At 34.9% G+C, this 11,714-nt stretch overlaps 2 protein-coding genes across 2 annotated transcripts; both read right to left on the bottom strand.

The window, feature by feature from the left end:
• Positions 1 to 1,146: 1,146 nt before the first annotated feature.
• On the bottom strand, positions 1,147 to 2,249 carry LOC125190378 (MYB-like transcription factor 4). The gene is made up of 2 exons (XM_048087668.2): positions 1,830 to 2,249; positions 1,147 to 1,738 (listed from the first exon to the last, which is right to left on the bottom strand). The coding sequence occupies exons 1-2, from the start codon at positions 2,090 to 2,092 to the stop codon at positions 1,273 to 1,275; spliced, it is 729 nt and encodes a 242-aa protein (XP_047943625.1). The 5' UTR covers positions 2,093 to 2,249; the 3' UTR covers positions 1,147 to 1,272.
• A 4,891-nt stretch (positions 2,250 to 7,140) lies between these two features.
• APX3 (ascorbate peroxidase 3) lies at positions 7,141 to 11,502 on the bottom strand. The gene is made up of 9 exons (XM_048087667.2): positions 11,303 to 11,502; positions 11,069 to 11,193; positions 9,950 to 9,999; positions 9,287 to 9,352; positions 9,071 to 9,119; positions 8,545 to 8,627; positions 8,376 to 8,455; positions 8,192 to 8,294; positions 7,141 to 7,502 (listed from the first exon to the last, which is right to left on the bottom strand). The coding sequence occupies exons 1-9, from the start codon at positions 11,413 to 11,415 to the stop codon at positions 7,317 to 7,319; spliced, it is 855 nt and encodes a 284-aa protein (XP_047943624.1). The 5' UTR covers positions 11,416 to 11,502; the 3' UTR covers positions 7,141 to 7,316.
• Between the last annotated feature and the right edge of the window lie 212 nt (positions 11,503 to 11,714).

The following is an 11,714-nucleotide window of genomic DNA, read 5'->3' as shown; positions in this document are numbered from 1 at the left end:
ATTATTATTGAGTATTAAATTATTACATTTATTATGTTGGAAGAGATGGGTTACCCACCTCTGGATCTTCTTTTCTTCTCATCCTCTCACTGCTTATCCATTTTCTCTCATTCATTCATATCCTCTGATAAAGAAGACAAACTGCAAAAAAAGGGAATCTAAAATTAGTAAAAAGAGGCAAAAGTAAAAGAAAAAAAGAAAAGAAAAAGAGAAGATCGACGAACATAAAAATAGTGTTTATTTAAGGTCGTTCAATACTCCATGTCACATGATTCATCATATATTCCATATATATATAAAAACATACCAATTGTACCAAAGTATTTAGATAAGGATGAAAATTGCAACTAACCAATTTTATGGAGTATTATAAAAAGAGTCACCTTTTTGTAAAATATGTACTTAAAGATCTACTACCAGTTTTTCTACTGATCTTAATTATAGTACAGATCAAATTCTATAAATTCAAACTCCATATAAATATAGGAGTATGAAATAATTTTAGAAGCAAAGTTTAAAATATAGGAGTATTAAGATTTTGGACCACTGTACCATTTCGAGTAAGTCCCTATGCAACAGAGTTTAGCTACCGCAAGTACAAAAAAATAATGCCTTGATTTTGAAACATTTCATCAAATTGACGCGCGACAAAGTTTATTTAAGATTTACTAGCGCATCCGAGTTGAGTCAAATCCTCGATCTATTTGTTGGAGATGAAGCATCATTCAAATCATTTCATAAATTGTGCCTCGGTGGCAAGAGCGAATTGCTAAAAGCCTAAAGTTACGGATCGAATTTCAAATCACTTCATCAGGTGTCCAACCTGATCGTATATATTTCAACAGTAATTATGAATTTTTTTAAATTAGAATACTTCATCTGTTTCAAGGTAGTTGAGACATTTCTTTTGGACACATGAGATTAAGAAAATATGGTGTTGAAGGATAAAAAGAGAAGAAAGTAAAGTAAGAGAGAATAAAATATGAGGGAAGATAGAGATTTTGTAAAAAAAAATGAATCAACTATCTTAGGACGGACGGAGTACCTTAATTTAGTCAATAATTTGCTATAATATGCTTTATCATCAATGTTAATTATGTAAATATGACTTGTACAAGATTGATAGAGAAATTTCATAGAAGAGAATATCCCAAGTAATACTAGTAATTAATATATATCTTCAAATTTCTACTATATTTCAAGAATTAATCTTAATTCTTACAAAGAAAAAAAGGTAAAATAGGAGATGAAAGTAGTAATAAGAATGGCACGTCATTTCATCTCCAAACTTCTATAATCCAAAACTCCAGCTTTCATGCCCAGAAAATCATAGCCAGAATAACTGCTGCTTCCATTAATATTACTCATATTAATATTATTATCATCACCACCGCAGCTGCAATCTTTGCTCTTGTGGATTCCCGTACTACACCCGAAGCACAACGTACCACCGCCGCCGCCCTCCCTCTGATTCGGCGGGCTGATTCTCAGCTCAAGATTCAAATCCGGGCATTTCTCCCTCTTCACCACCACCGGGCTCCTCTCCCTCTCTCTCACCACCACCTCCTCCTTCGCCGAGAACGAGATTGTCTTCGCCGCCTCCGCCGGCTCGTTCATCGCCCGGTGCGTCGCCGGGTCGATCCCCCGGCTCAGAAGCTTCCTTCGTATGTGCGTGTTCCAGTAGTTCTTGATCTCGTTGTCTGTCCTTCCCGGCAATCTCCCCGCTATCAAAGACCACCTAAGATTAAACAAAAGGGTTAGCAACAATGATTTTTTTTTTTGAAAAAAAAATAATAACTTAAAAAGAAAAAAAGAAAAAAAAGGCTTACTTGTTGCCGAGAAGGCTGTGGAGTTTGATGATGAGATCATCTTCGTCTTCGGTGAAGTTGCCGCGCTTGAGGTCGGGGCGGAGGTAGTTGATCCAGCGGAGGCGGCAGCTCTTGCCGCAGCGGAGGAGGCCGGCGGCTTTGGGGAGGGAGCGCCAGCAGCCCTCGCCGTGGGCCCGGATGTAGGCGATGAGGCGGTCGTCTTCCTCCTTTGTCCATGCGCCTTTGTTAGTGTGAGCTTTCTCACAGCAGGGAGATCTTCCCATTTTTTTTATTTTTTTTTTTTAATTTTATTCAAGGGAAGGAAAAAGTCTTGGTTTTGGGAAAACCCTTTTTAGATGGGGATGATTTATGGAGTGTGTAGGTGGATTCTTGAATCTTGAACATCAGCGGCAGCCCTTCATGGACATGATGGGGAGTTTATGTGTGTATATATATAGAGACACACACATATATACATACAGCCTTTTGACTCTATATGTGGGGGAGGGGGGTGGTAATTTCTTCTAGATGTGAGTTGGTGAGACAGGTTTGAGTTGAGAGAGTGGCTGGTACCATTCTCTTAATTCATCTTTATTAGCTTCACATATATACATATACTATAATAGGGAGTAGTAAAAAAGTGGAATCAAATCGAATTTTAAGAGTGATGGAAATTTCATTTTTCTGAATTTATCATTTTACACACCGTTTATTTAATAATATAGGGTTTTTGGATGTGGGAATATGAAATGTTGGGTGAATTTGTTTGTGTATATTAATATAGGTATTAATATTAGGTGAAAATGACATAATATATAGGTGAGCTTTCAGGTAGGTGTAAAGTAAGGTAATAAATTAAAGGCAGGAAAGTGTGCGATATGGTGTGTTGTTGCCTTATTTCATCCAAACTCTGAACCAACCATTATTAATAAATTCATCTAACAATCACTACATAAATTTGGGAATCCCATTTTTGGTGCCATCATGTTGTTGGAACTAATTACCACACCTTAATGCTTTCTGGTGAGGTATCGCAAACTATTCTGCACATTTTTTATGTTATTTATATTAGTAATATTATTATTAATGAGTAGAGAATTCAAATTTCAAAAACCTTGGTAGAATTTGAACTTAAAAATACCGTGTTTCGGCTGTGAGATCGCCACTCGAATACTAGGTCCCGGGCCCATAGGATCTATTCCACATTATTATTATTTTTAAAAATATTTTATTTTAAAGAAGATCTAGTGACAAAATCCAGATCTAAGCAATTGAAACATTCTCCCGCAAGATTCATTATTTTTAGAAACTAATAATAAAAAGAATTAATTTGTTTAATCAAATTTTCTTAACTGTGAAACTAGATGATCAAGTCCAAAATTTGATGTGGAGAGCAACAAATTAAAGTGATTTTCCGGAATAAATCCAAAACTGTCAAAATTAAGTGGGACTAGATGTTTGTTCCTTGTGTGTGTGGGTGATTAGAAATATATGATTATGTAATTAAGTTAGTTGTGAGTTGGGATTATATATTTTAGGCAATGGGAAAATTGCTTTTGCCTTACTCATGAGCATCATAGATGGTAGGTTGTTGCACTTTATATTCTATTGGTGCATGTAGATTGTTGTTATTATGGGGCTTCTAGAAGGATTTTTTAATTTGAGGTTGGGTGCAAGCCAGAATGACATAACAACAAGTGCAAGTATTGATGTGGTTGAGACTTGAAATGTGAGCTTTATTTCACCTTCCACTCATCTCTCTCTAACCTTGTGCTGCAAGTTTAGGCATTGAAAGTGGGGTTTAGGGTAGGGTTAGAGAAGGGTTTGGGATGGCTGATGAATCATCAAACTTTGAGGAATAAGGCTTTTAATTGAATCTTGCAATAAATTTTAATTGGGGTTATTCACAAGTATAATTAATAAATTCATCTGACAATTGCTACGATAAAATTGGAATGAAGATAAATTATAATCATACATTATACTTAATATATTGTACTCTTATAATCACTTTTTATATCATAACCAAATCTGAATAAGGCTTTTAATTGAATCTTGCAATAAATTTTAATTGGGGTTATTCACAAGTATAATTAATAAATTCATCTGACAATTGCTACGATAAAATTGGAATGAAGATAAATTATAATCATACATTATACTTAATATATTGTACTCTTATAATCACTTTTTATATCATAACCAAATCTGAATATCATGGGTTACATGTGTTATTGAAACGGTCTTGACTACGACACATGACAGCATTGCATATTTAATTGGTGACGTTGTGGGATATTTTACGAAATTTGTTTTATGTTAAAGTATGATTCATTGTTGTGCGAAAGTATGCTTTTTGTTGTATTAAAACATAGTAGAAGTTGTTCTTATTTTGTAACATTGAAGTTCATTTCGAATTGATTATAGTGCTAATATTTTGTCAAAGACAGCTGGAATTTGAGTCTACACGTATTCTCTCATAAAATTCTCAAAAGAATAATAATTCTGATGATTTAAATTATTTTTTCATACGCCATGTATTAAACTAAATGTATTTTTATGAGGATCCAAACAAATCACAATTGTATACGTTCAACGAAGACATTTGCACGAGAAAATGGAATATTTAAGTATCTCAACATACTATCAGCACACAATAAATCATATTTTAGCACATAGCACAAAACTAAATGTAATTTTATGAGGATCCAAACAAATCACGAGTTTTGATCTATGTAAAACTCATTTTTAATACAAAAATACAGAACCAAGCATACATATGTCATTTTTAGGTCATCGTAAACTTATTTTTATGTTATTATAATAAGCATGACATAAAATGATCTTAACATAACCTCAAACCCAAATTTTATAATATGACCTAAAATTACTTTATAATGACCCACTGTGTTTTTCTTCAATTATTGACCATTAGATTGAAAAATCTCATGGTCAAGATTTAGTCTGGATTTTGTATTGAGATGCATTTTTGTATTGATCATTTTCCACGTATTATTAGATTTAATTGATGTAATATAAATGTAGCATGTGGTCTCATCGAGTTTGGAATAACATTGAGTAATGCCTACCGTGTGTATACAATGGTACTAATATAATCAAATCGGATGAATAATTGAAGGAATGGCTCCACTTATATATCAAGCTTAATTCGAGATTATATGCGTACACTCACTCACAGAATTTATCACAGTTACAAAATTCCATTATTAAACAATTTAACTCATCGATAATCGTCACATAATTGATTGATAATCTGCACACAATTTTTCTACTGCTTTATAAATACACACTCCTATATACCCAAAACGTTAGATTGCGTGACAAAATTCCTAATCATTTAATTGAGTTAATTGCAATACTTGGCTACTCAAACCAAAGGTGTTTGGTCGAGTGAGATATCCAATCGTATTAAAGTGTTTTTAATTATTTGTTAAAAGAGAATACCCAATTTACACTTTCCCTGAATTTCTAGAAGAACAAATATGTACACCTTCTCCAACCCAAACACCCCTAATATAGACAATAATGAAATCATATTCTCCAAAACAATATTTCTTGCTATAATAAATATGGGGAAAGGGATTAAAAGAGGGGGGAAAGTGAAAATTGAAACACATAACATCACACATAAATAGCACTTGTCACCCACCATCACATGATTTTCTCCTCCCCTAACCCGAAATAACATTGATAACAACGTGTGCCCGTCAATCACAATCCTTAAATCTGCCCATCAATTTGGTATTTGTTATTTATTGTGTGTGTCACATAGGGATAGAGCAGGGGAAGAGAGATGTCTATTTATGTAATTTCATGCCTTAATTCTTTACCTACCTATTTTTCATCTTTTCCCCCTCCAAAGAATGGCTCCACCTTAACGGCCACCGCTACTCATTTTAGTTCCACACGAACATTATCTCTTCTTATATCAAAAAGATAAGAATGCATAAATAAATAAATACCTCCATAGTTTTATTCCACAAAGCTTATCTAAATCCATTAAAAAGCTTATTTTTTCCTAATTAATAGTAACATAAACACACAAATTTTCATTCTCAATTTCCATCTTACATTTGTAATTTTGTTATTCTACAACTTTAACACGCCTCATATTACCTAAGGTGACTTGAATTTTCCCGAATAAGTAACACAAGAATTAATTTTGTTTATTTTTTTTTGAAAAAACCTAATAACCTCACCCACAACGAATTTGAGGACATTTAATAACTTGCCCTCCATCACTTTCCAACCTCCATTAAACTTGGATTGGCACTTGTCATACCAATCAAGTTAGGTTGGATCAATTCTTAGTCTGTGGGGTTGTACAAAATTCCAATCTATCCCAACTTATACCCCTCACAATCACACACACAAACATAGTAAAGGGAAATAACACAAAAAAGGGCCCAAGTATTCCAAAACTTTTCCAAGATTGGTTAAGGTGATTGAGTGTTGGGTTAGGCCATAATCTTGAATAGTTAAGGGTGGCAATTAAAAGGAGCTCGTGCACATCATGTGTTTAGGTATACAACAAGACTCATGGGGTTGTCCTAAACAAATAAAAGTGTGGCTTACCTACCTCTTTTGGTCCTTTTCACTTCACCATGTGAGTGAGGCCCCTTGTGTGTCATTTTTGGTGGGAGATTAGGGTCTTTGTCAATTGACTATAACTTGGTTGATAAACCTAATGTCAATCCCATCTACTAACAATGATCTTTTTTAGAATGGTATTTTGTAAATTCTTCCTATCTTTATTTGGACATGGACAATAACTTGGTTGTATATGGTTTTAAGTTGTTAAAACGTAGAATCTGTAGATGAATTAATAGATTATTCCAGCAACTAAATAATTCGACCAAAGATACATAGATAAATACTAGCTCGAATAACAAATTTATAATCAGTAACTGAGTATAGCAGGAACTATCGCCATAATCACATCATTAATCAATAACCGAATGGAAGAAAGTTAGGAAAAGAAACATAAAGTCCGAAATCATTGTGTGGGCTCAGTGCTCTCTCTCTCTCTCCCCCTCTCTCTCTCAATTGTGTGTGTGTGTGTAAAACACACTAGTGGAGTATAACATTTAAACCATCACATACTGGCCTAAATTTCAATGACTATTTGATATATTTCACATATGTCAACAGCTGAGTAAAACTTATGTCGATTTTAAAAAGAATTTAACATCAAATCAAGAATCCTAGAAAGAAATTAATTACCTGTATAGGCTGCGGTAAGACGGCATTAAATTTCCGATTGGCGTGGTAGCAGCAGCTGTGGATATCTAAGAAAGAAGGCACAACAAACTGTATAACCTCGACTGTGTTATTTCAAACATTTTAGTAAGTGGTAAAATGTATCCACATACAAATATATGATCCGGCTAGAGGGCAGTGACCAATGCCTGTCTCTGATTATCATATCACAGTAGAGAATATAAAAATGTAACCATGTTTTAGTATTTTTTATTTTCTTAATCTACTTCATCTTTTCCTGGCTTCATATAAGTAGCCAGCAATCACAACGGCAGCAGCAACAGCAACTCCGAAAGCACTTTGTGCTAATATAGTGGCATCTTTGACGATTGTCTTAGCACCAGGAGGAGTGAAACCTAATTCAGAAAGCTTTTTGTGTGACTCTGCGTAGTCTCTAAAGAAGGCATCTTCATCCTGCATGTGCATATGGCAAGACAAAGGTTACAATTTTTTTTGTGATAAGATTGTGACGAAAGAAAAGGAAACTAGAGTGCAACAGTAATAGCATTGGGCAGTTGAACAAATTAGACTATGTCACCGACTAGAAATAGCAAAAATTTGATATGATATGTTGTCATGGCTGAGAAACTAATCAAGCCTGATGCATGATTGGGGTTGAATCCTAGTAGGTCCACATGGAAAAAGAGTATTTTTCGAGTTAATGGGTAGGTTGAAGACAAATAAATGATTTGGTGGCTTTATATTTTTGTATTCGGAAAGGCTGATAAAGGTCTCGCCTAAGATTAGTAGTGCAAATATTTCATGACGCAGTTTTTTATGTGGGAGGTGCTAAAATTAGGGCTCTACATCACTCTGACCAAGGAATTGCCTGTTTCTAAAGTATGAGGTTGAGTTCATTCGTGCAAATTTCGGAAATAAAAATTGGCACCTGACAGTTATTATATGCTTTTTCTAGAATAATTTATAGCGAATGGCCAGGACTGACACATTCACACCAAGGGTCCTCGAGTACTTGAATATGACAAGGTTGAACTTTCTAAGCATATTGCACCAACTTGAGATGTTCATCTCTTTAACTTCTTATACACTTACTTTCCCAAAGAAAGATAATAGATGGCTGAAAATAAAACACTGTGCCGTACCTTAGCATAAAGCTCCACGTAACGCCTAAAGTCAGGATCATCCAGCAAAGCCAGATCAGTGGAGAGTTTTAGCAGGCCCTCTGATTCCCCCTTGAGAAGCTCCCTGGTTTAGATGTGCATTAGAGACATATACAAAGAGAAAATTCAACCAAAAAAATGGCATGAAGTGCTCTTAATGACTTACTGAAAATATGAATTGTCAAATTTCAGTGGCTCTTTAGTCCAAGCACCTTCGAAGCCTGATCTTTCAGGATGTGCCCTTCCCTGTATAAAAGCATCAACCATCGTTTTACTGAAACAATTTAGTTTTTCCTTTACTTGGTACATTCAGACCAGTGGTAAATTGATATTACCAGGGTGTGACCGCCAGAAAGTGCTACAATGTCTTTATCAGATAAACCCATCCGATAAAACACCTCCTTCAGATGTGGCACTCCTATTATCACAAGACAATAAAGTACATCAGTTCAACTTCTAGTAAGCTTTTAATGTAAATGACACTAATTACTAATCTCATATTCTCAATTTAATCCAGTATATCAGTATATGGAGTGTTTTCTCCAAAGTCCACTGAGACAGAATTCCTCAAACTTATACTCTCACTGTGAGAAAGAGCACGCCCCATAGACAAGAAATTTTTTATATAAAAGTTAATTAGAGTCACAGTATATTGGCCAGTATCTTAAGCGTAAATAAACTTTTAATTACATCTCAAGATTATACCAAAAGGATTATACCAAAAGAAGGGACGGCCAAAAAGCATGTGCAAAAACAATCAAAACATAAATAATGTTTTCAGAGAAGGAAACATAAAAAAGCACTGGACAAACGAAGGATCAAGATTCAAGAACTAAGACATTCATAATATTTTTATTTAACCTTTATTAGCATCTGGAAGCCGCCCTTCCTTCGGAGAAATCTTTGAGTCCTGAAAAAACATGACCCGGCTATCACAGTACTGTTCATTCGATTGAAATGAAATGCCAATGCACATAAACTAATTGAACTAAAATCATTGCAGTGCACAGTGGAAAGAGCTTTAAGATCGGGCACAAGAGTGTTTTTCTTTTTTCTATGAAGATACACTAACAGTACCTTTCTACCAGGAACAAAACTGACTGTGGGCCCACCAGTAACTTCAACTGCAACAACACCTGCAAGCTATTGATTAAAAATAGTTTGGTTAGCAGATGAATACTAGTGTTATTTATCCTGATTCCTAACCGCATTTTCTGAAGAAGGATTGAATTCTTCACTCCAATCATAATCAACAATTATGATCCATTTCCAGTCTAAAACAGTTCCTACTTGCTCACATGGAGTTCATTGTGCCAGACAACTTCTAAAACTAATCAGCATGTAGCTGACTTCTCATTGTTCCCAAGCAATTATATAAGGTGGACAGGGTGACTATAGATTGTATAGAGAAGTATTTTATTTTGACTGACAGAGCAAAGCAGTTCAAATTACCAAATTTTTAGAGTAGTTTGGTTTCAACTGGCGAAGCCCAACTAATTCAAACACATATTCTTTCACTCGTGCTCTGTCTACTTAATAACAGCCAACCCGACCACAAAAGAGTATCATATTCTACCATACATGAAGACTCAATTGTACAAGTTCATTAAGATCATAATTACAAATTTGACAAATAAATTCACTCCACTTATACAAAATTTATCCAAACAAAGTAAAAGAGCTTTGAGCTTCCCTTGTACTATTAACCAACAGCCACTTAAGAGCATGAAGTAAGATTACCTGGTAGAGATCGGCATATGTAATTTTCGGGCATTTAGACTTCACTTGTTCTGCATTCAAATAAAAGATAAACCTCAAGAAAAGTTGCAGGATTAATTTTTAATTACCGAAATTTAGAATCCACTGAAAAGCTCAGTAGTAATATGGAGTATATCTACTGCCACAAGAATAATTGAAATTTTATCTGATAACTATACAAACCCAAAATGTGGAAGACTGTATGCTAATGAAGCTTGTACAAGATGAGTAGCGCAAATAATTCATTTGAATACTATAGTAAACCAAGCTAAGGGACTAATAAAAGTACGTCAGTTGGGTGAATAACTTATAAGTACGCCAGTATGTTTTGCCGAACTTACTAGCTCTTTGAAACAACTTATAAGATCTTGTAGAAGCACATAGGAGCTTATAAGTTCATAAGGTATTTCCTACAATGGTTGTCATATACTCCCTCCATTCCATAGTAGCGAGTCATTTTCCATTTTGGTACGTTCCATAGTATTGGAGTCATTTTTCCTTTTTAGTAAAAGTCAATACATTTCTTCTCACTTACTTTACTCTCCCTTACTTTATTTTCTCTTCATCTTTCCACCTTTTTCATTTCCTACTTTATTCTTCCTTTACTTCTCACTTATCACAATTTTTCTTAAATCGCGTGCCGAAAGAAATGCCTCCACTACCGCGGAACGGAGGGAGTACTTTGAAGTAGCTTAAAAACCTACCTGAAATATTTTTTAAGATATAAGAGTTCATGAGCTCCTTGAAATAAGCTTATCCATGCAGCCTTCCCATTACCACACCCAATATCTCACAACAATCATCGTGGAACAATTAATTTATATAAATAATACCGCCTAAATGCTAAACATATTTCACAGTTAGCATGCAACTAACCGACATACACAAAAACAGTAAAATCCAATCCGAAGCAGTAACACAATCAATCAACACTGCCACAATCAATAACAACCTCCTCAACTTCCGACTACTAAGAAACGGAATCTAATATCGCAATGAATTATACAACAAACACAAGCATTCTAATGTAACCTAAACAGAAATTCTCACAACAGATCAACACCAGCAAAAATTCAAAAATACTAGAAAACAAAAACCAACCGCAAAATTCAAGCGCTATTTTCAAGCCACTGTTAGCTCCGTGAGCGTACTCCTCCTCATTCCGGATCGAACCGTTCGGACCTCCGGTCTTGGTGTTCACATCATAAGTCCCCGCGTCATGCCACCTGTAAATCGAAAACACAATTCGAATATAGAAAAGAATAGTTCCATTCGAAGTAATCAAAAACGAAAATCAGAGGAAACAATCCGACAAAGTTGAGAAGTAGAAATTACGCCAATCGAAGCATGATCGGCGCGCAATTTTTGTTGGAGATGAGAGCGCGGAGCTCGCGGCGAGCTCTGTCGACATCCTTGAGGTATTCGGAGTCGACGATAACTTTGGCCATGGCAGAGAGGAGCAGAGCAATGAGAGACGCTGAAAATTGTTTGCGAATAGGATAAGGATTTTTTGTGAAATGTGTTGACTGGCGTTAAGATATATGAGCTGAGAATTAAAAAGAAGACTTATTAATTGAGCATTTTTATAAATTTATTTTTCTTTTTGAGTAGTTGTGATTGGTGATATATCACAAAGAAACAAGTGGATCGAAAAACGAGCCCGATTATGAGTAAGATAATGTATGGGCCGCCGTTCACAACTCCCACTACTTTATTTTTATTTTTATTTTTTATAAAATACTACCTC

Source organism: Salvia hispanica, chromosome 5 (genome assembly GCF_029641045.1).
Source record: "Salvia hispanica isolate PSC_SH4W2 chromosome 5, Shi_PSC_v1, whole genome shotgun sequence".
Classification (NCBI taxonomy): Eukaryota; Viridiplantae; Streptophyta; class Magnoliopsida; order Lamiales; family Lamiaceae; genus Salvia; species Salvia hispanica.
This window is presented reverse-complemented; position numbering and strand designations above follow the sequence as displayed.